General features: G+C 41.9%; 4 protein-coding genes, 1 long non-coding RNA gene and 1 other non-coding gene across 10 annotated transcripts; 2 read left to right on the forward strand and 4 right to left on the reverse strand.

Moving 5' to 3' along the window:
• Nucleotides 1-2795: 2795 nt before the first annotated feature.
• Nucleotides 2796-4000, forward strand: LOC135267220 (uncharacterized). The gene is made up of 3 exons (XM_064359271.1): nucleotides 2796-2929; nucleotides 3221-3411; nucleotides 3542-4000. The coding sequence occupies exons 2-3, from the start codon at nucleotides 3222-3224 to the stop codon at nucleotides 3634-3636; spliced, it is 285 nt and encodes a 94-aa protein (XP_064215341.1). The 5' UTR covers nucleotides 2796-2929; nucleotide 3221; the 3' UTR covers nucleotides 3637-4000.
• LOC657923 (uncharacterized protein) lies at nucleotides 3994-11797 on the reverse strand. 4 transcript variants are annotated; one of them, XM_015980414.2, is made up of 17 exons: nucleotides 11397-11797; nucleotides 11030-11351; nucleotides 10495-10828; nucleotides 8531-10368; nucleotides 8389-8403; nucleotides 7850-8014; nucleotides 7635-7803; nucleotides 7418-7589; nucleotides 7124-7359; nucleotides 6747-7077; nucleotides 6593-6694; nucleotides 6242-6548; nucleotides 6123-6194; nucleotides 5937-6076; nucleotides 5766-5891; nucleotides 5520-5666; nucleotides 3994-4287 (listed from the first exon to the last, which is right to left on the reverse strand). In XM_015980414.2, exons 1-17 carry the CDS (start codon nucleotides 11571-11573, stop codon nucleotides 4222-4224), a joined length of 4719 nt encoding a protein of 1572 aa, XP_015835900.2. In that variant the 5' UTR covers nucleotides 11574-11797; the 3' UTR covers nucleotides 3994-4221. The 4 variants fall into 4 exon arrangements, with proteins under 4 accessions (XP_015835900.2, XP_015835897.2, XP_015835906.2 ...); XM_015980411.2 differs by having other exon boundaries at nucleotides 7406-7589; XM_015980420.2 differs by having other exon boundaries at nucleotides 7406-7589; nucleotides 8531-8688; nucleotides 11397-11792.
• On the forward strand, nucleotides 4294-10828 carry LOC135267221 (uncharacterized). The gene is made up of 2 exons (XR_010335590.1): nucleotides 4294-4404; nucleotides 5424-10828. It is a non-coding gene; the product is annotated as an uncharacterized LOC135267221 (long non-coding RNA).
• Nucleotides 11142-11233, reverse strand: Mir11630 (microRNA mir-11630). Its single transcript, NR_161847.1, has one exon. It is a non-coding gene; the product is annotated as a microRNA mir-11630 (primary transcript).
• Nucleotides 11798-14177: 2380 nt separating the features above from the next.
• Nucleotides 14178-16897, reverse strand: nAChRbeta1 (nicotinic Acetylcholine Receptor beta1). 2 transcript variants are annotated; one of them, NM_001109948.1, is made up of 10 exons: nucleotides 16846-16897; nucleotides 15985-16121; nucleotides 15891-15935; nucleotides 15726-15835; nucleotides 15582-15672; nucleotides 15181-15528; nucleotides 14942-15135; nucleotides 14722-14883; nucleotides 14419-14653; nucleotides 14178-14342 (listed from the first exon to the last, which is right to left on the reverse strand). In NM_001109948.1, the coding sequence occupies exons 1-10, from the start codon at nucleotides 16895-16897 to the stop codon at nucleotides 14178-14180; spliced, it is 1539 nt and encodes a 512-aa protein (NP_001103418.1).
• A 2255-nt stretch (nucleotides 16898-19152) lies between these two features.
• On the reverse strand, nucleotides 19153-21517 carry nAChRalpha7 (nicotinic Acetylcholine Receptor alpha7). The gene is made up of 9 exons (NM_001109950.1): nucleotides 21424-21517; nucleotides 21138-21277; nucleotides 21035-21079; nucleotides 20630-20739; nucleotides 20389-20569; nucleotides 20256-20331; nucleotides 19808-20199; nucleotides 19481-19752; nucleotides 19153-19429 (listed from the first exon to the last, which is right to left on the reverse strand). Exons 1-9 carry the CDS (start codon nucleotides 21515-21517, stop codon nucleotides 19153-19155), a joined length of 1587 nt encoding a protein of 528 aa, NP_001103420.1.
• Nucleotides 21518-23472: the final 1955 nt, after the last annotated feature.

A 23472-nucleotide genomic window follows, 5' to 3' on the forward strand; every position in this document is an offset into this window, starting at 1 on the left:
AATGATTAAAGAGTCCTGGTTTTGATTGGTGTTGCAAATGGGTGTAAGTGTTGTATATTTTTTCAGGAAGAATGTTTCTTTAATATGGTCAGTAATGTAAACGGTGTGGGTTAATCTAGCGTATTATTGTTGGCAGACAATAATTTGGTCGTGTGTTATTATTTACACCCACTTAATGTCATCGCTGTTCGTAAAGACGGTGCATTTAAGAGTAATTCCAGTAAAACGTTTTGATAAAATAAATCAAGCTGTTACACGGTGTCATGCGAACATATGGATCTTTTCTAGTGGCTAATGGTGTACAACAAAATTTGTTTGTTTAAGCAACCACTTCAGAGTTATAGTAAATTTCATATTTAATAGAATTTATAATTCTATCGTTATGTATAATACCTTCCGGTCTTTGTACGCGCATGCAAATGCTGTCATTGTTTCTGACTTCTGACCTCTTCTTCGTAAGCAGGCCTTCTAAAGTACTTGTCCGATTGTTAGCGAACTGACCAACTACTTTTCTTTGAAACATCGTAGCCTTTTGGACTTTAATCCTGCACCTCAGCTCTGTCCAAGTGACTAATAATCAAGAGCGAGTTTGAGACGCAACGCCTTCTCAAAAAAGGATTTAAATGTGGCTTGAATACCAAATAAACGAAGGATCAACCTGCGAGCATCTGTACGTCTATTAGTAAATAATTGTTGTTTATCGCTTAGAGAGTTCAATTAGGTATTCGAAGCGAGACTTTGTATTATTTAAATTGGCCCTGCTCTGCTGCTTTACGTCATCGGAGAGCTGGCCCAACCTCCTTCGTCCTTAGTGTCTTTGCACCCGAAAGGACCTTTTCGTCATTTTATAGCCGCCATTAAAAAATATTGAGTGATATTGATTACCTGGATAGGTCACTTTATTAAAGCGAACATAATAAAGCTTTCTGTCAACATAATTATTTAATTTATTGACAAATATTGATACTTTACGTTGATTAACTTTCATCTATCGATTTAACGTAGCTCTTAGTTTTGAGCTGTGTTCACTTCAAAACTGCGACTACCGACTTTCTCAATGTGTGAGAGATGTGTAGATCTGTGTTCTTTAAGACACGCTGTATTTAACAGCCAATAATGGTATGTTTACACCGTCTTTGAAGATTAGCTGACCTAGTCGGGATTCAATTAAGTTCTGGACCTCCTCTAAGCTATACACACGCTGTGCTAAGAACAAATTAGGGATGGACTTTGAAGTCGGATACTATTATATGGATTCCATCAAAAGGAAATATGACCCTTTGTAATACCCATTCTTCTATTAGCTTAAACCATAACAAACTTTTTCTGCGCGAAAGACAGCAAAAAACACAAGTTCTAAGAATAAATACATACATACATTAATAAAGCAAGAAAAACGCAATTTATATTCTGTAACATTGACATGCATTATCGAATATATTACAATATTTATTGCATCCTCTATTTCCATTTATTGTCCCCACGACAATAAAATAATTCCGAAACAATAAAAATTATTTCTCAATTTACTCCACCAATTAATACCTAGCTGCGGGACGCACATATTTCGAATTCTCATTCAACAATACTTTATTTACATTTTTGTGGTTCATTAGACTTAATTGTAATTTCGAACTTCCTTTAATAATTCGAATTAACCATCTAATTTTGTCTCGAATTCGGCGGCCTTGGCGAAGCTCTGGCAATTTTAAACACAACGACTAAAATAACTCGATAGTAAACGACTTTTAGAACAACACAGGTTGATCTAGAGTTTCACTGCAGTATTTCTGCATTTCTAAGGCTGTTGCTAACATCTAACTCATTCATGCACGGAATCCACCCTCCAAGCCACGATTTCGATGGACAATGGCCCAACTTGCGAGCTTCACCCGGGCCAAGGAACCGCCTAACTCAATATGCGAATTTAGACAAAACTTTCACCCATTTCGTCAAATTTCACCCTTCAAACAACCATTTTCGTTGAAAAGAACCAAAATGCAAACTTTGAATATATTTTAAAATTAACGAGTCATTTAATTAGTTTTCCACTAGAGCAAAGCGATCCCAGCGAATTCTACGGTTCATTTTACCTATTATTATACTAATGGTATAATTTCATTCTACAAAAAAAAAACAAAAAATATTTTTTTAAGACGCGCTTAGCAAAGTTTTGTGGACTTTGTTCATGGCGTTTGACCACTCTAGAGTTCTCAAAAGTGTAATAAAGTATCAATATGTTCGATTTTAGAAGGTTGTTTTTTCGATTTTTGGTCGGTAACAAAAAAAAAAGATCGTTGTCAAAAATAGTTGGTAAATTGAAAACCACCATGGATTTTGCAAACTTCTCAACGCCAATCGATTCCTCGGATCATTTTACAAGGCCTACCTCAAAATAGTTCCATTTTTTGGCTAAACAAAAAAATTCATTGAAACCACCCACAATTTTAGTTGTTTGAATGCGTAACTTTTTAAATAAATTAGGTGAATTCCCCTGGAGCTGATTGGTCTTGTACTGTTTTGTGGGTGATCGAGATGCAGGTCTTGAAATGGCGACGTGAGGTCTCATTGTTTGGGAACAAAACCATGTCTCATGTAATTAGCGATGTTGCGGTGGTTCTTCCGCAGTGGCTGAATTCCAGACGATTCCGATGATTGAATTATCTTTGCGATAAAGTCAGTATAATCGCGGGGCCCAACTGTGTCAATTAGCAAGTGGCAAAAGAATGACGGGTGCCATCAAAATTGATAAAAAAAAGAGTAATGGTTTTATGAAAACATGATGATGCGCAAGTTGTGACAACACCAGAGGGGTGGGAAAGCGCAAAGACACGTAGGCGCTTGGCGGCCGTAATATATAAAAGAGATCTCATCTCGTCCAAACGGCACATTAACCCTGAAATTTCCAGTGGTAGTTCCTCACCTCCAAGTAAGTGGTCGGCCAGATTTTGCCCCCTTGATTAGTGTGTGCGGTAAATTTTTCATTACGCGCTTTCATTAAGAGTCAAACTTGGCAAACAAAAGAAATGAGTTAAGTTTGCGGCTTTGAAGTTCGCTTCGGTGAAAAGAAATTTTGAAATTCGGGCCGTTCGTGCCGTTCCTGTTTACACATGAGCGAATTTGTTTTACGTGACGGGAACGGGGCAACAAAAACGTGCTTTGGCCGTATTTAGGATGATTATTTACTATTTAAACCGATAGATTAGTGGTGTTTTTTCAGAATGCAACAATACGCGTTCGTGGCTATTGTTTTTGGAGCGGTTGCGGTGTTTCTGGCCAATGCTTCGACGACGGCATATTACGTTAGCTGTCCCCCGAATGACGCCCTCGAAGCCTCCACTTCGCTCCGACACCTTTGCTCTTTCATCGAACAAGCCGTCAACGATAACGTTGTTATTCAGGATGAACCATGTGGGTATTTTTTAGCTCAACTTGCAAAAAATTAAAATATCGCATTACATGCGCTTATCCATTAAACCTCGCTGAATATTTATGAACGCGGGATTAGTGCTGTGCTGTATTGAACACGGTTTTGTTACAGTTCGGAGAATTGTGGGAAGGAATGTGAACCCCAACACGAAGAGGCAAGATGTCGACCATGTCTTTCTCCGCTTCGGAAGACCTTTCGGTTTATAAGACGCGCATCCCCAGTCAATGACGCTTGTTTCAATAATTAATGTTACGTTACTTGCTACGATATGATTTGAGTGAATAGGAATTCTTGTGACCAAATAAAACAGTATTATGTAATTAAATTAATAACACTATATTTATAAGTATTCGGTTGACTATTATTTCAAAAAACTATTTTAAGCTGCAAATATTTACCTTAAAACAACATACATTATGAGTGTAATCGATAATAGGCATAATAAACAGAAGCCTTGGGTGTTTACGTAAATCACATAAACTTAGCTACTCACCTAATTCCTTGCTCTCATTGAAATCGTATCATTTTGTCTCTTGGAGGGGTCTCAGAAAATAAAAACCGAATAAATAAGACGACTTTTATTTAACAACTTCCGAAGTACAATCGAACAATCAGTTTCGCATTTGTCATGTTGGAGACAATATTTGCCAAAGAATTGTGATTACTTGCGAACAATCAATCACAATTCCAAGCATCACAAAAATAAGGCGAGTTTAGTCACAAAAATCAACTCTCCTGAAATGCTAAATTCTAATAATTACAAACGAGTGGTGATAAATTGGGACACAACTTCACGGCTCTTCCTTGAAGTACGAAACGAAAACCACGTCCCCTCCGACATTAATAAGGCATTGTCCCTGAAACGAATTTCGAGCGTCAAATAATTAAAAACACTAACTAAATATTTGCCGAGATTTATTCGGCACACAATGCTGTGAGCCGCAAATCTCGCAGTCTTCGGCGTGTTAATTGTGGTAAGTGGTAATTTTAATTTTTTGTGCCTAAATTAATTGGGTGGGGCCGCCAATCTGAGCCGTGCCCCTTCATACCTCCAACCAATAAAAACCAGAGATAATGCAATTGACAAAAAATTTCAAAGCGAGTGTATTGGTCGGGGCCGCACAGCGATAAAATGGAGGACAAAATTGTAAAAATAATAATTTTGCGGGAATTTGGCACGCTTAAAATCGCTTTATCTCTTATCAGCAAGCAGCCTTTGCGTGCAATGCGATTTGAAATTAGCTTCGGTTTGAAAATACTGTCACAGTAACCTAAAAATGAAAAAATCGCGATATAAATACGCAGTCGGTTATTTCCGGATTTAAGTGCAGCGGCATTACAAAATTTGGCCCGTTTAACAGAAGTTGGAATGTTCGGAAAAAACGTAAACGGGTCTATTGATCGCGTCATAATTTCATTGTCATTAGGGAGCGAACGTATGAATTATTACGAATTATGTCCATACCGGGCCCAGAGACCGATTGAAAATTAAATAAACAGCTGAAAAACACGGCCTTTGTCATTACACAAATTGTGATTTTCCTGAAAGCTTTCGACTCAACAAGTCGCCACTTCCCTTTTCTAATTAAAACTTTGGTATTTCCCGATTGAATAAAAATTGCGTATCGTACGTAACTCGACACGCCTGTACCTAAGGAATACATTCACTTGACGACAGCTCCTGATATTGAAATTAATACCTGTTTTAAGTAAAACACACTCCACATTTATCATAATGTCAACTTGAAAATGAGATTTTTCGCGACTGCCAATTTTTTTTAAAAGATTGGAGTGCCGCCAGTTTTCGTCCTACGCAGACACGGGCTAAGGTTTAAGTTTTATTACCAAACACTTAAATAACTTTATTATGGATCTTTGACTCATTGTGCCGCTTCATAACTCGGGTTTAATCCAGTAAATACTTGATCCAATGTGTAAATACAGAAAATTTCTTAACAGATAACACGAGTCAAGTAGGTTGTATTTTTTACAGAAAACTCTAAACAATTACGAAATTTCGCATAAAAATAGAACCGGGGCGCCACTTGCCGGGCATCGGAACAAACGAGTCCATTGCCGGAGTACTTACTTGATTTTTGTGAAGATTGTGGTTCAAGACACATTCCGTCATGAAATAAGCCACCATTGCGTTCCCGCCTAGCGCTGTCACATGTGCGCGAACAATCGCCAACACCTCGGTCACAAAGCTGTGGATGAAACCGCTCAACCCACCCTCCTGCAAGATTAATAACACGAACATAAAACGCCGATTTTAAACCAAACTTGTGAAACTGGCGCAGTCGGTAGGTCCCTAAGCAAGAAATTAGCGACTCACTTCTCGAATCGAAGTTGTTTCCCTAATAAAAAAGAAGTTCAAATTGCCTAAATAGTGCTCGATTTTCCCGCCAGGGACGTAGGATAAGGGGGTGATGTCGACCCCGTGTCGCTCTTTATACGGCACCTGCAACACTCAAATAATGCGACGAAACAAACGGTTTTTGAGTACATGTCTCTGCTTGACGGTTTGGATCCTGTTTCTTGAGGGCGACTTCTGGCGTAGCCGCATACTGTGGGTGTTTAGGTGCGTCTGAGTGACGCTGTTTTCGGGTATTTGATCCTCCTCCAAGTTAAAAATCATGTCGTCTTCTAAAAAACAAATTAAACCACAATAATTAACCGAAATAGACCCAACCGTATCGTTTCGTGAGCGTGTTTTTGCGTTTGAACCTCATTTTTTGCGGGTCGCCCAACCCCAAAGCCATCCCTTTAACAAATCGTGGATAATCGTGGTTAAAAAAAATCGGAGACTACCTAAAACGCATAGTTGGATTTCATCGGTTTCCGGTAAATCGACCCGGAACTGCAGGTCGCACAAGGCGCACGGGACCATTCTGCGTAACTTGAAATAGACACTTTGGAGGAGTCGGTGCAAGTGGACGTCGAAACTGTAAGGGGGTTGAAATTTCGCGCGGTAGATTTGGGTAAACATTTGGAGGTTTTTCACGATTTCTAGCTCCTCCAAGCCGGGGACGAACTCAGTGTTAACCACGTGGAAGCCGTCAGGGGGGCGCTGCTCCATTAACATGTTGACGACATCGGCGTCCTCGGGATCATCAACCTGAAAGAAATTAAAAAAACGGCCGGGGCACAATTTTCACTTACTTCCAGCACGCAACAGTCTTTATTGCCCAGGGATAAGTCAATCGAAGTTTGTTCTTCTTCGGAGTCGTCGTCTGACAAAACCCGGCCGTTTTGGCACTCATCCTACGTAACCAAAAGTCAGTGCTTGGCAAGCGTCAGTTTGGTTAATTCTTACACTTTTCAATTGGTAAATCTCCCGATTTTTTTTCACCGTTTCGTTCAAAAGCTTCTGCAAGTCGGCTAATTTTTTTTCGTCGGACGACCGATCCGACACTAGTTTTGGTAATACTGGGGTGGGTAAAGGTGTGAGAAAAACGGCCGTGCCGGTCGCAAGTCCCACTAGTGTTTTTTCGCCGATTGAAATTCGAATTTTGAGCCCAAAGATCGCGTTCATTCCCTTTATTTTCAATTTATTGATGAGCAAACGGTGCAGTTCGTATTCGAGAAAGGGGAGACCGTCGGAAATCTCCTTGGCGTTCGATTCGCCCCTCAAATCTTTCAATTGCCTGCAAAAACACGTAGGAAAAAACAACACCACGTGTGCCTACATACCTACAAACAAATGACTGGATGAAACAACCGCGCCCGATAGTCGGCGCCCCATCCGGGAGCTCAATCGTCGCAATTAACACATCGGGGACTTTCCCCGTCCGGCAAATCCCGCATTTTAACACCGTAGCCCTAATCGGGACATTATTGCTATTGTAGGGTAGGTGGCACAGAGTGCACGAGGGGGTAACGTGCCCAGGGACAACGTCGCGCTCTGGGCTCTCTGGTAACACTTTCTTCTACAAATTCTCAGTTTAGGACACATTTCACACGCGCTTTTATTACATTCTCTAGTGCCTTTTTGTGCTCTTTTTCGAAGTCGCTGCGGTCGAGAGACGTGCAAAGCAGGTCCTTGTTGTGCTGGCGCGTGATCAGAGGGAGCCCCCCGATGCTGTCGCCCATTTCGCCCGTGTACTGGAAGCCTATGACGGCCGCGGTGCCGCTCGCGCTCAAAACGCACACATCCTCGCTGAAATTGAATTAATTCGTGTCGCACCGATGGCGCGCTAATTACCAAATGCTCGTGGTCTCCGAATAGCCCAACACGGCGTTACAGTTCAAAGCTCTAGCGTGAGAGCGTATTTCCATCCGGATCTCCGACCACCAAGTGTCCCTCGATTCGGGTTCCTCCAGATTTGATATTCTTTCGAGTAACTTGACCGAACGTGCACTGACTGCGCCTCCTTGAAAATCATCATGATTGAGTGACTACAACTTGCTGGTTTTTACCCAATTGTGTGATAAAACCCTGAGGATATTTGGTCATTGTCAGAAACGGGTATTCGAGCATGTCGAAATTTTCCTGCGGGACTGTGGCTCTTAGAAAGTTGTTTTTGAATAAATGGCCGTTGAGGCCGCCGGCCGCCGACCTGTCGCTTCCAGTTAAACTGTTCCCTGGGCAAGGTTTCGAGAAATGAGTGGGTGGTTCGCTAGTTCTGCTCCACACCACGGAATAACATTCAGGGACGTGCCACCTGATTGATTAAATCATTCACAGCAAGTGGACCTGACCTGACCTGGCTGATTGCCAGGTCAGTCGCCTAGGTTGCGAATAATTTAATCAGTGCTAGTGACGCCCTTTAGTTATTTTACTCCGTGCGCTACACTGATTAGGATAGGTTAAAGAATGACTGTCTAGTCTAACGTTGCGACATAAAATGCTAATGTCTTTTGAGTTGAAATGAGTATGTTAGTGACCCCAGTCGTGAAACATTAAACAGTAAAGTAAATGATGCAACAGTTATTTCTGGCAAGCGCATTATACTCACTTTTCCTAAAGAATCCTATGGTAAGAAATAATCAACCAAGAAAAGAAAAAAAACGCTTTAAAATGATATCTAAACCGTGGGGTTTTTAATCGACTGACTCTATTGCAATGACTTGAAATGGGTTAAAACAAAACCGACCCACCTTTCGGGGTGATGCTCAGGTCAGAGTCCGACGATCGTCGGTAGATGCAAGGTACGCTATTTAGTTTCGCAGGAGATTGTACCATTTTTGTACCAACTGACTCCGCGCGATGGTGGCCGGGTTCAGGCAGGTGTTCCGGGATTGGTGAACTATTGTTCCTAAGAGAAGGGGTTAAGCTCGCATGCATATTATTGCAAGTGCCTCGATCAATTTCTGTATTGACAGCTGAGGCAGTGTCACACTCGGTTACATTATTGTCATTAGTACAAGTTAATATAGTCGAGGAAGGGAACACGGGACATTTATTATCTTTCTTCTGAGCTTTGTCAACCTGAGACGTCGCTAGAATATCCTGGACCGTCTCCATCACGACATTTCCGAGAGCTGTTCCCAACAGACCGTGTTTCTTAACCGGGTTTTTATCCTCGTTACGCGGGCGGTGCAAAAACGAGAATCTTTTCTTATGCAATTCGTCAGGTTCGTGCGACTTGCGACGACTCAAATGCAAAAAACTGAACCTTTTTTTACGCAATTGTTCACTCGAATCTAGCGCACTGTCCGAAAAACAGCTCGATTTGGTAATCAGTGACGGGTTCGATTGTCGGATGTTACTCATCGACATGAAGGGCGCCCCAAGGACAGTTTCGCGTTTATGGGAACAATCATCGAGAGATATAGCGGTGGAAGAGCGGGGTAATTTGCCCAAATTAACGGAACTTAGCGACGGAGTGGGCGAAACCACACTGAAGACGCTTGATTTTGTTGGGGAGGCTGGGGACATTGGGGGTGTGTAGGTCCCCACGATATTAACTTTTTCTAATAGTATTGTTTGCATGGCTGTTTTAAACAAACCCTTGTGTTTGATATCACTAGTTATGTTCACTGGTGGAAGTATACTTTCGGATTTAGGTTCAGTTGGTTCTAACTCGTCTGATTCTTCATCAGTTTCGATTTTAGCAATGGGGGCGCGCAAAGTTTCTAAATAATCCTCGGGGATATCTTCCGGGGTCTTGTCATCTTTTGACACGTCCGGGAATAGGAAAGGATTGTCGGGTTCGTCACATTCTTCCTCTCCAAACGGCAAAGTCGGCATGGACATTTGCTTGATGTAACTTTTATTTGTATTGTTTTGTTCCAACAATTCGACGTTCTTAACGATGTTACTGACAGTTTCAAAATTGATATCTTTCGAGTCTGAGTTTTCCTCCTCATCTTCCGAGCTTAAAGACGGCGAACTTGACGACGAAACAATACTCAGAAGTGGCTCAGACGCGGTTTTTTCCAAAACCGAGACAGTTTCAATTTCTTCATTCATCTCTTCACTTTCGGAAGAAACCGCGTCTTCCAAAATACACGTCAGACTATTATGGGCATGTATGACCGACCGGGCCAACATTTCCGCCATGACGCTCGAATCGCTCACTGTCCTTTTGAACTTTAAATATCTCTTCTTCTCCGGGACACTCTCCTGGTCAATTTCTTCCCCGATCCCGGAGTCCCCCAGCTTCGCTTTCAAGGCAATCATTTTTTTCGATAACATATTCTGTGAGGAGTATTTGAATTTGCGAAACTTTTGACTAAGCCCGTAACCGGGAGTTCCCCTCATATCCTCCTGCTTGAGTAACGTCCGAACCGAGGTGTGATGCATCGGCTCGTGCAAAGTCGGGTTAGATCGCGTCGATCTAAGCTCAGTTTGGTAGATATGTTTCGGCAAATGTTTGTACCGCGGGTTGTCTATATCAAGGGTGGGGATAAGGGGTTTCGGGTGCGAGGACTGGAGCTCAGGGAGGCGGAAGCTTGCCTGGGAGCCAAGGAATTTTAAGTAACTCTGTGCACGCCTACATGCAACAGGACAAAAAATATTATTTTCAAGTTCGTTGCTTATTTAATCGGCACCGAGGGGAAAGTTACATTGAAACACACACGTGAATTGCGACTCTCCCCTCGGTTGTTGCTATACTTACTCTTCGTTCAGGATAGTCGGGTGGGGTGCGTCCATAATTCGCGCTAGTGTGACAGCAGTTCCGATCCCGCGAGCCACAATTCCCGACTCTCCCTCCAAGTCAAAGCACTGACAGTAGCCAATAACGGCATTCCCGCCTAGATCTAGCGCTTTTACCCCGATTTTTCGCTGCAACTCCCCCGATAACTTAAAGAAGAGAGTCTGACGGGCTTCGTTGGAAGCCCGCGGTGTCCGAATTTTGTCAATCCATTGGTATTCAGGGTCGTCATTGACTATGAGTTCCTCGACGAAACCATGAACCGTTTGAGCAAAATATCCATGCGGGATGGATTTGGCTGAAATGGGATCACTAGAGGTGGGCAACCACAGCCTCCTTGATGGATGCGAGCTTCCTTCTTAATTAATTATAATTTTTCATCAGTAACCACGATTATCTTTATTTAGTAATTGTTAGGTCAGGTCAGGTCAGGTCAGTAAATGTCGGAAGGAAGTTCGCCATGCATCAAGGCGGCTGTGGCTGAACCTGGGGCGCATACAGCAAAAAAACTGTATTCCGCACGATGATTGTCTGAATCGGTTGAAATCGGAGAAGAGCTCCACTTTGACGATGACGTTGACTTCGCCTCGGATGCCGTGCATTGTGTCATAGACTGGTATCCAGCCAGACATAACTGAATTTGATGGGTGTTCATGATTACCATCACCATTCCACCCATATCTGACTAATAGACCAGTAGCTGGCAGGAGCAGCGGGTTCAGATCTAAGTACACTTTTCTTATAGCGTCATTGGCTGAGTAAGTATCATGGTCCATAAGCCTGATCTGCAGGGGTTCGTCCTGGAGTTCCGAGTCGTCGACCTGGGGATGAGATTAGCCCAAGTCGTGGCAAAATAGGGTGCATACCTCGAACCTGTACCACTCGGAGTTCCACTGGGGGTGCAGCGATTTGCGACAGACGTCGGTTTTGTACGTGGTGCCCCCCAGTTTGATCTCGACGTAAGCGTCAGTGGTGTCGCTTGACCTATCCATCACGGGGAGGTTCCTCCCCGATATTATCTTCACTTTAACTTTGCCAGGCATGGTTTGATCACAATTGAGAGAGTTTGAGGTTAAGTACAAGAAGCATTTTTAAGTAACGTGGAAAGGAGTGATTTGAGAAATGACGCCGTTAATTACATATTTAGGCGATTTCACTTATTGGCCAATGTTTAGGTGGTATTTTTAGATTTTAGAGGTTAGTTGGTGAGGGATGACAGGTATGTCAATCGCGGGTTTAGAGGGGATAGCTATTTCAAGCGCAAAATTTAAATTGTTTCGTTTGGTTTGTTGATGTTTCTGAATAAATTTAGGCTAGTTTGTTTTAATAACACGTCGGATTTATTGACAGTTTGAGTAATTACGAAGGATATTTTTACTGCGGCTTCTATTTTGGACGATTTAACTAATAGGTAGCAGGACCCCCGCTGTGTACTTAGCTGTGAAAAAATAAAAATTTAAAGCATTTGAATTGTTTTATTTCATACACCATGATACGCCACTGGTAAGCGGAACTATCGCCTTAAAAAAACAGCACAGGTATGGTTTATTGGCCCAAGAACAATAAATGCACAGAACGAGCAAAAAATTGATTGCATGACAAGAAAAGGATTTTTCGTCAGAAGACTACAAACTAACGGCAGTTACTTTGAGGAAAATTATTCATTTATTCAAACAATTTGCGCATATGGATGGAAACAAATCCAGATTCTTCACAAATATCTTAAAATTAATATAAAGAATATCTATTTATTAAACTCGCTTTGGTCTTAGAAGAGACCATCTCATGTTCAATTTTTGGCTGTTAGTTTTTATATTTATATTTACCATTGACTTAATTATTTTTGTAGTAGAAACGCAGACGTGAATAAGATTATAGTTGAGAATTTATTATTTTATATCTGATTTTCTGTCGTGCCAATATTCAAGGTGGATAAGATGTAGTAAAAATATACTTTTAATAACTCACTTTGAATATATTATTTGGCAAAAAATAGTGAGGCTGTAGCTACAGATGGATATGGTTTATATTTCTAATTTTTTTTTCAAAAATTTAGAAAACTGTTTCCTTCATTTTGTTATCGTTTGAGGGCGGGGAAAATGAGACTAGGTGGTAACAATTATTCTGCGTATTTTATTGTAAATGCATCTGTCTGGTACATTAACATTATAACAGGTAAATGATTATTTATTGTATTAAATAGTCAATAAGTGTTCCAAGCGATTATGTGCTGAAACACGGGCAGGCAGTGCTATACGGTACAGATTCCTATATTAGTAACTATCAGTAACAACGTTATTTTACATCTGATAACTATTAGCACGTGTAGCTAACTAATGTACAGCTATGACCCGTTATTGCGTATATAATAGTTTCGTAAAAAAGTGTGTCGCAAACGCGTGTATTCAAATTTCAAAAAAACAATATTAAAACTTTGGAAGACCATTCAGTAATAATATCCATGCATCAAACTTGACCGAAGAATAATAACTTTTAATTATTTAATGAAATAGTGATATTTTAATATTGTTTCGTCGAAATTCCAAATAAATGAGCCAAAAATGAATGAAGTAATTAATCAAAGACGTGCCTATAGTGATCAATCACATTACTGTACATATTTATAACATTTAAGTATTTAACGGTCTATTGAATGTTTGATGACTGCATACACATCCGAGTTTGAGCAATTTTTTACGTTTAGTTTAAACCAAATAATGTGAAAGTAGGCCTATCAAAACTCTTGTAACAACAATCAAACAGAAAAAAATAATCGTGTGAAAAAAAGTGCTTGATTAGAGTCATGTTCGTATGTATGTACAAGTACAAGGAATTGGTGTCAACGGCTATCCTATCGGGCTGTCTGCTGTCGAGGGCCTGCGTAACTATGCTAACTAATAGTTAAGGGATTTTCTCAAGTCTGGAGTCTGGACTGTTTCTGATAGACCCTCAGGCCGCCGACACGACGTTATGCAGCACATTACAGTATAACACTGCCCAGTCTCATCCATTCTACTCTAATCTAAACATACGACAGTGTTAATATTTGACTGATGTCGCTGGAGCTCGCGCACGGGTCTATTGTCCTCGACGAAGGGTGTGTTCGTGGTGTCGAAACCAAAACGGTCTGACCAGAAATGCGCGAAAGCGGAGAAGGGCCACACATTTTGTGGGACCCTTCCGGGTTTCGCAGTATGTGTGAGGGCTCCGGTTGACTTATCTGGCAATTGAGCTGTCTACGGATTCGAATCTTTGCCACCGTTAACAATACTGATTCTCAGTGCACGCAAGAATCGGCTAGACCTAGAATCAGCCATCATCCAAACGTGACACTACAACGAAACTATATCGATAATACACCATGTGTTTGTTATTATATGTCAGGCCTTCTTTATCTCTAGCACACGCGGAATCATAACGATTGTCACTCGGCGATATAAGGAACAAAATAATCATTTTCGTACGTCGTGTGTTTATTATTATATAACAATCACCAAGCGTTGACGCTGCAGTGTCTCAAAAATAAAAAATCGGGCCGGACTTTCAAAATTGTCACATTGCCCCAGTCACTATTTACCGAACACCAAACCGGTAGGCCTTTGCGGTTCTCACATGGAAGCCACATGATTTGTTAAAAAGCCAAGGTTTTATTTGCCGCGGTAAATTTCGATGATTCTGTCTTGATCTACGTATTCGAAGATGTGAGGAGCATCCATCAGGATCCCCACCGTACCAGCTGTGGTTACGATAAAGAACATATATAATTGGAGTCTGTCTATCACCATAGCCACGTACTTCCAATCCTCTCGAGTCTGAAAACAAGACACTTACTCGTCCAAAATTTGTCATTTTGGGCCGCCGCTCGCGCAAAACCGATTTTCTACTCACTTGGATGTAGAGGTCTTCGTTGCGTAAATGTTCAGCGATAAACTCAACAGCTTCCGTTGCTTTCGACGCTTCTGGTGATAAGAGAATAGAATCGGAGCTTTCGCTTTCTCTTCGACAACTCTCAGATCCTACACCTACACCCAGGTCCGAGTTTAATTTTCGATTAATTTTACAATTCGGATGATGTAGATCGGACAACTCCATAACTTCGACTTTACTTTGGGATTCAATAGAACTGGACAGATTGGGGGAAATTATTATTGCGTCGCTTGAATGGGGGTGGGTATGTGATTAGATTTTTACCTTATATGTTTGGGGATGTCGGCTGGAGAGCCGTAAGGGTGAGGTGGCACACCCATTCCAGGCATTTCCATCATCCATCGTAATCGTGTTTTTCGCGGCCGCTTCATTAGCAACATTGCCGGTAAATAATTGAGGAAAACAGAACGGATCCACGAAGGCATCCTAAACACAAACCACATTTATGAATTCCCTTTCGATCAATTCCGGTTAAATACTCAACCTGTGTGTTCGAGGCCCTCTGAAATTCCAATTGATTATTACTACCGTAACGAGAATACTAACGGTGTTCATGATAAATGTGAAAAGTAGATATTTTGCAATGAGCGGTAACACAAGTGAAGTCGGTGGCAGGATTTTTGAAACGAGCAACAAAAACACTACAAGTGACAGTAAAATACTAATACCCAACGTCACCTAAAAGAAGGCGATCAGCAAGAGAAAATTTCGAGGGTACGGTACCTTTTCCCCGGCCTCTGCTGGTAAATAAAAGACAAGTACGCAAAGGAACGAGATGAGTACTGTAGGAAGTATTAAATTGACTGTATAAAATAGAGTCTTGCGTCGTATGATAATATAAAACGTGATATCGGTTTCAGTAGGGTGGTTACCCTCATATATATTGAGGTAGGCGGGCACTTCAATAATGTCCCACGTTCCAGATTTCCAGTAATCTGACAGGTCTACGAAATTTTTGTTATTGTACAACGCTAGTGACACTTGGTCACCGTTGAACGTCCAAGACCCAAACTTCATAATACAAGTCTGTTGGTCAAACGGAAAATAAGTGACGTCTATAGTACAAGAACTCTGCAAGAGCACGCATTAAAATTTAACACCGCTGACCCAATTTATGTTCACACCTGATAAATTGCGGGCGGTACCCACAACACCTCGCCATTGGGGTAAATTAACACATTAGACTTGTATCTCACTTCGTAGTTGCCGTCAGCACTAAAAGCATTAAAAATTAGCATTGCGTTCCCTTTTTGCCAAATGGAATTTACTTATTGAATAAAACTATATCAGGTTTCCATACTTTGTCGGGGGGTAACCTGAGTACAGCAATTCCTCCGTAATCAGCTTCGTCCCACTGAAGCTGATAGTCGTTCCAAACCTAACACAACATACATTTATTTGCAAATTATGCATGCTAACGACGATCCACTCACCAATCTCAGCCAGACGTTCGACTTCATGATTTGATTTTTTTCGTTCTGGAATTCGAAATTAGAAGGGGAGAAACGTACGAATGTTCAAACCTACCACGTTAATTAGCTGAACGAAAGCTAGGCCAAACCTGACGTCAACTTTTTCCGTCATGTTTTGAACGGGGCGTATCAGCTTGTTGTACCCTCGGAAGAGGTCTCGAACTAGTCGCTCTTCATCCTCCGAACATTTGCCTGAAAAGGGCAAAAGCTGCGATATGTCTGTGTTTTTTAACGACTTCAAAACACAAGAAATTTATTTTGTTTTTTTAACATTGTCGTTTCCTACTTTCTTCCATTTATCCTATTTGCATTCGTCTACATGTTACCACGTGAGCAAGCTTCTACGTGAAGTTTTTTTTTGAACACTGTTTTTTCTCTGTAATTTTATTTAGTATTCTCTTTTGGACGCTACATCAATTATTTTTACTTCCAATAGTTTGTAAAATATTTGATAGGATTTTTTTAAACACAGTAATTGCCTGAATATTACTGATTTTGTGAGTTTTATTGTATTTTCAATAAATTGAATAAATTGAATTTTGGTCAGCAGAGGTTTTGTTATTTAAAAATTAACATTCCCTTATTTTCAATATTTTTGGGCAGAAGCTCCAAAAGGGGGTGTAAACGTAGTCGAAATTTTGATCTGTAGTTCGCTCTCGGCTGGAATATTGTTTATGGGTGCGATTTTTTTTGGTGTTTTTGATTGGAGTTGGTGTGGATGAATGAATAGGGGTGTAGCGGTGTCTGAAATGCCGAATTTGCGAGAATCGGTGGTGTGATAAAGTTGAAGTAAGTGAGAATCCTTTGTTTGAAACAATCGTCAGAGGGGAGGGGCTGTGTTTACATGTCACTCAGCATGGCAGTGGGTGTGCCGGCGGCGGCGGCGGCGGCGGCGGCGACGGCCTTCTGCACTCACCTATGACGATGAGACACGAGATGAAGACCGCTGTGGCGGTCCAGGTCCACATTGCGAGGTGGTGCATAGCCCTCAGCGATGTTTAAAGGATCATCGAGATCTGGCGCGGCAGCTCAAGTCCATGGCTTGGGCTAGGATCGTGTTTCCGCTTCCCGGAGTTGGGCGTTCTTTACACGTACCTAACATCCTGCTCCCGACGCAACATCTCTTTCACTCAACGGTTTAAACAAGGGCCCGCACACACGCTCCGACTCATTCTGGGAAAGTCAGCGTGGACGTAGCGCGACACCACCCCCTCGGAAATAATTATCACTATCGTGACTAGATGGCAGGCGTCGGGGCGCAGGACCGATCTCTCCGCCAATCCGGGCGCCTTCCCACCTTATTATCGACCGGCGGAAGGACGCGGGCATGCGTCCTGTCCGTCGCGACGTCAGAGGCGCCGACACGACTTGCTTGATAAATCCGGGTTTGTCATCCCAGGAATGTGTCGGGAATTTCGAGATTCTTACGAGCGATGCCAAAAATTTTCAGGGATGGGGCACTCATTCAAATGAAACGAGACAACTTTTGCATTTGCAAGTTTAATTGAAATTCATTTAACAAAGTACAATCCATTGTGATACAATTTACAACAATTTCGGTAGAAAACAGTACTTGTCGCTTTGATGCGATTGAGTTTGCGAGCGCCGCTCGCAAGCTCAACCGACAGCCGGTCTTCTGCTGTCCCAAAGGCCCTCTCGTGTCGTTAATTAGCGACCAATAATGGATTGTCGAGTTTCTTTAAAATAGTGTTTAATCCGATTAGCATTTTTAGTGAATAATAGTTCTCTGGGAAGTACTTATTTATATAACAATGGAACGCGAGATTTATTACTTATAATTATGTATATCATCGAAAGAGATTTGCACGCTGTCTTGTGCTTTCGTACAGTGGCCCCGATGGTGGCCACCATCCGAAGACACCATTCCGTTGTCTTTAAGCCATTAAGAGAGATAGATGACGCTAAGCGTTTCCGCCGTTGCGTAATCAGCGATAACAATCAAACTGCCATTCGTCATTCATTAATTTGCCTAAAACCTAAAATATAAACGGATAAGGACTCGCACTCGCAATGGTTTCGGTATTTACCGCATTCTTTTGCTATATTAAGATGTAAATAAAGACTAAGAATAAGAATTATAGCCCTAACTGACGAGATATTGTCTTGCTTGACAGTGGAAGAACGTTGGCGATGTATTGTTGCGATTTGTTTGTTTCTCCAGCGCGCGGTTTTATCCGGACTCCCGGACTCGATTAAGAGTCGATGTCAATTTTCGGCGTTTTAATATTATTTGAGCAACTTCCTTCATTCGACGAAGAGTCCGGATATTGCATGGAATTTTTTTTGTCTGGTTACAAATAATTCGAGAAAATGTATTTTCAATGAAAAGCGTGGTTTTTGCGACACCGGAAACACGCACGACGTTTTCCCACTAGAGACATGAGTATTTTTTATACACGACTCTGTACGTTACATGACTTTGAAAGGATATGTTAGAATTTCAAGTGCTTTTTCACCAGCTATGCTCCTAAGTTAGGTTCTGTATGTACAGGATAGAGAAGTCCATAGATGACAGTTACATCCTACGTAGCATGCTAGACGGACAAAATATAAAAAAAGATGAAGCGGTTTCTAAGACTTCATCCGAATTATCTAATCATACCAACGTTTCGTTTTGTTTCTTTTATAAATTTTAGTAATGAATTTTTTAATAATTATTAATTAAATTATTTCAAATTCCACGAGAAAAATATAGTTCTACACGTCATACAATATAAAACGCCATTAACAATGTGTCAAGTAACAATACGAAGTGGGGAACAGCGACAGAAACAATCGTGTCCCTCTCTTCGCGGACAAAACATTGCACGTTACTATTGTCGGGTTCGCAAATGGCACGGGTTCTTTCGGAGTGCGAAACAGGCGAACAAGAGACGAATTGTGAGTCTCCAATCTCCATTGGCCTGTCCTCTTATCACATAGTCCGAGGAAAGTGAAACGCTCGTCGCTCCGCTCTGCCTATGCCAATTCACGATCTCGTCTGACTAACTCAACATTTAACTTGATTTATCACAGTATGATTGTGTTAATACCCTAAAGAACACGATACAAAACCAAATTTCCGTATAAAACGACTGCCAACTATTGATGGGTGCTTTGGTGGCGCGAGCGCGGGGATCGATTCGGATCCCGATCCGAGCCCGAAATCATCAGCAGGATCTAGCTTCGGGGAGGGTCTTGCGAGGAGCCGGGGTCGGGGTAGCTACGATACGATGATGTGAGGTGCCGAGAACAGCACTGCTAACGTGGCGATGATCGTGAACAGAGTGAATATAATAAGGCACAGTCTGTCGACCACCATGGCCGCGAATTTCCAATCTCTGGTGATGTCCGCGGCCTCGTCTTCCTTACGCAGCTGGTCGGTGATGAAGCGGATCTCCTTCAGAATCAGCGCCAGCTCGTAATCTGCACTTAGACAAGAGTGGTTCGACACGAGCGACTCGTGGAGTCGGCCTCCGTTTCCGTTGTCTTCGTTTTGCCTAAAAATACATTATTTGCTTTGACGCAAATCGAGCCGATTACTGGCGTACCTGTAGACTGTTCGGAAGAAGGTGGCTGTCGGGAGGGGCGTCGGAGTCCCGCCGCCGCGATGGTTGTGTCTAAAATCGTCGTCTATGTCTAACACGTTCGCAAGCAAACTTTTGGAAGAACGCTCTTTCAACTCCACGTCTTGAAAGTGCAGCGGTTTGCGATCTGTTGCCACAGATGCGGGTCGACTCGGCTGTTGCCCGTACTCACAACTGCCGTGCGGTCTGTGCATACGTAGAAGCCATGGTAACCAAATCAGGAAAACGACCTTTATCTGCGAAACGGGGAAATAACTCGGGTGTTTTTCGTTCGATTTGATTTGCATTTACCCATTCTGACATTTCGTGCGTGTCAGCGTTGCGATGGTGATAATTGAGAATAAGAATGGTTGAGACAACCGACGATGCCACCATGAACATGATGCAGTTGAAGTAGGTGCCCAGCAGTGGAACTGCATCTGAGGTAGCAGGCATCGTTTCGGCAACCATGTTTAAAAACACCGTCAGAGATAGTAAAATCGTGACTCCTAGTGAGAGTTTCTCTCCGGAGTCCGGAGGCAGAGTGAACCCTAATACCGCCATGGAAGCAATAAGCACGCACGGTACGATCAAGTTAAAAAAGTAGTAGAGTGTCCGCCGTCGAATAATGATGACGAATGTGATATCGATGTACGGCTCAGGGCAGCAATTATAGTAGATTTCGTTCCGTTTGCCAGGAACTCCTGAAATCAACCGGTTGTGGCTAATATCGAGTTCGGAGTTATTAGTTTTGGCTCACCTAGCAAATCCCATTCGCCGTTTGTTATAAAGCTGCTGATATCCCCTCCCGCATCGTCTTGTAATTGTAGATCGAGCTGAAAGCGAGTTAATCATCCGCCGGATATAGCCTAGCTACCGACGAAAAAACTTACTTGTAATCCGTCATAAGTCCAACTTCCAAATTTCATTTCGCATCGCTGGTCGTCGAACGGAAACCACGTGATGTCAATCTTACAAGTGCTTTTAAAAATTCCGGGAGGCACGTACAAGCAGCTGCCGTTGTTTCGTACGACCACGTTCGTGGGGTACGTCCCGTCAAAGCCCTCATCGGCGCTAATCAAATGAAAAAACAAAAAAAAAATCAAAAACCGTCGAATCCTAGTACCTTCCTACCTGTTGTACATAAGAACATCCGGCTTCCACAGCCTATGTGGAGGTATGCGGAGGTCCTTGACGCCGCCAAACTCGGATGCATTCCATCGCAAGTTCATGTCATTCCATTCCTGAAACGGACCAACGTAAATCGCTGATCTGGAAGGTGATAGGCCACCTGTCAACCGATGTTAGGGCGCGACCGATCCGCCCCCGCGTTCAACGATTGTCAAATTATTCGCACACCGATCAACTTATCGCCGTTGACATTCACACTCCTCAAAACTCAAACTCACATGAGCATACCAGAATTGTGTTCGCCGGCACAAAGGACCCACTACATAATCACCCTCCCGATATCGCGTAAAACTCAAAACAACCACCCCTTCTATTATACCAAACAAAACCAACAAGCGACCAACTCACCAACTTTAGCCAAATGTTGGTGACGAGCAGCTGGTTTTTTTCGTCCTGCAATTATGCAATTACTCGAGTTATGGGCGGATAGTTAGCGGTTTCGTCAACCTACCACATCGATGATTTGCATTAAAGTTAAACCGAAACTGAGTTGCAAAGGGTCCGACTCGTTGGCAACCGGCCGTTCCAGTACGTTGTAATGGTCAAGCAATTTGTGAAGGAGTCGCTTCTCGTTGTATCCCGCCAAAGATTCTAAAAGCAAGGGTTGCGTCAAGCTAACGATTTCAATCATGACCTTGATTCAAGGAAGGACGGGTTGAAATATCTACGACTAGGCGAGAAGGGTAACTGGGGCAGTGACTACATGGCTAAGACCAAGAGCAAGACCTAGAGCCTACCGTTCGGTAGCGACAGGCAGATGTGCAAGAGGACAAAGAGCGTCAGTGCTCGTGGACCGCAGTAGAATTGACATTGCTGCATGCCACTGTCCATGGGTAGCGATATTAGCAGTAAAGAGCTCGCGCCAGTGCTGTGTTCCAACGATCGTTTAGAGTTGAGTTTAGTTTTTGGTTTATTGCGGTTTCATGTTAGAATCGTTTATTATTTAGTCGGGTTTAGCTTAAAGCATTATTTATTAGTACACAATTGTTTAAATGTTCGGTTCATGAGTTTAAGTTTAGCGTTTATACATATATACCTATGTATCACAGTACTGGCGATACTATACATACACATGTATATACATATAGTTTAGTTTTACCGACAGATGGTTTAGATTTAGTTACTTCATGTTTACTATCTCGTGCCTACTTTGCACATTCGTATACTAAAGCCATTGCGAGTCGGATGCTCCTCCGCCAAAGTGCTACTGCGCTACCGCGAGCCCACTGCCCGAACCCGACCCGAACCAGACCAGCAGGGATGCTGTAGACACATGGACCGCGCACGAACCACTCCTGCGCCTGCTTTTCTAGCTCACCGTCCTCGTCACCGCCGGATTCCTAATAATACTTCCACTTCAATGGTTTTACGCACGTTGCAGCTTCTTACGGATGCTGTTCTTGCAGATCAATGAGTGTTGGCGCATGTGTACATTCTTGTCGCAGCGTGACGGGATCGCCCAAGATCCACACTCCACACTACTTACAAATTGACATTACCAATGCCTCAACTCAACTCATCTCAACTGCACTTTATTTTATTTTCCCCGTCCAAGCCGCAACCTTTCCAAATAACGCCAACATATCAATACATTGTGACAATAAACGTAATAAATTGCGTTTGCTACTACAGGAAATTAATAACCAACCCAACCCGTCATTAGAATGATCATGTAATTGATATTTCAAAAGTATCGATCGCTTATTGAACAAATAAGTGTGACCGGTAAAAATGGTGGAGGCGCCGGGCGAGTAATCTAACATTGGCGCAAGCGTGTTTTCATGAAAGCGCATGTGTCTGAACTTGCAACAATGAATATTTCTACGCAATTATCTTGCTTAATTCGATCATTTGAATTTACGACAATTTAAATAATGCCGAATTCATAAGCGACGCTTTGTCGAATATTCGATTTGCTTTGACGGAATCGTTACATTCCTCTTGAAATTTATTCAATTGTTGGCCTAAGTTGGTAATGAGTTTCGACTCGATTTGTCTATAGAAACAGCTTTCCCGAGAGTTAATTTAAGTGTGTTCCTTCATCATGAAAATTAATTAAATTTATTTTGTGTAGTTTTATTTTGCTAGCTTCGTCTAAAATATGAATTTGACACGAGCCGCCACTGCTGTTTACTAAATGTGACTGCAGTTTTTTTTATCGACACTTGGATAAATTGAAGAGATTTTGATTTCCGCTAGTCGCCGGATTGAGAATAAGATGGAACGGTAATATCCGTCTTATAAAAAACTAATTAAAAACCGTTTAAGCTATGAGATTAACCTTTCCTGTCTTCCCGCTACGTTGTATTAAAAAATATATTAAAATTTGAGACAACACCACACGCTGGATCCGTCTAAGTGATTTTTTCATATAGGGGTATAGGTGCCCGCCTAGAGTTGGGAGCTTTTAATCAAATTAAACTCGGGGCTATAGATAAACGTTCGATTCATTTGGAGATGCCGTCATTTTTATGTAAATTTCCACTTTTATTTCGCTCTCAATACACATTTTCATTTTATTTCACTGTTAAAAAAACAATGCAATAAAACATGATCAATTCCGAATCTACGTATTTCATAAAAGTCGGAATTCTTGTTTAATCATTGATCACGACGCTTTTTTGTTATGCTTTACACTACCTGCTTTATTCACTGGCGACATCGAGATTCCAATCCTTTTAATGAACACATATTTTACGATACGAGGAATTTCCTTCTTGCAATTTTTATTAAACATAACTGTATTCATTCTTACCTTGATTAAGCCAGAAATATTAAGCGATACT

This window comes from Tribolium castaneum, chromosome 10 (assembly GCF_031307605.1).
Source record: "Tribolium castaneum strain GA2 chromosome 10, icTriCast1.1, whole genome shotgun sequence".
Classification (NCBI taxonomy): Eukaryota; Metazoa; Arthropoda; class Insecta; order Coleoptera; family Tenebrionidae; genus Tribolium; species Tribolium castaneum.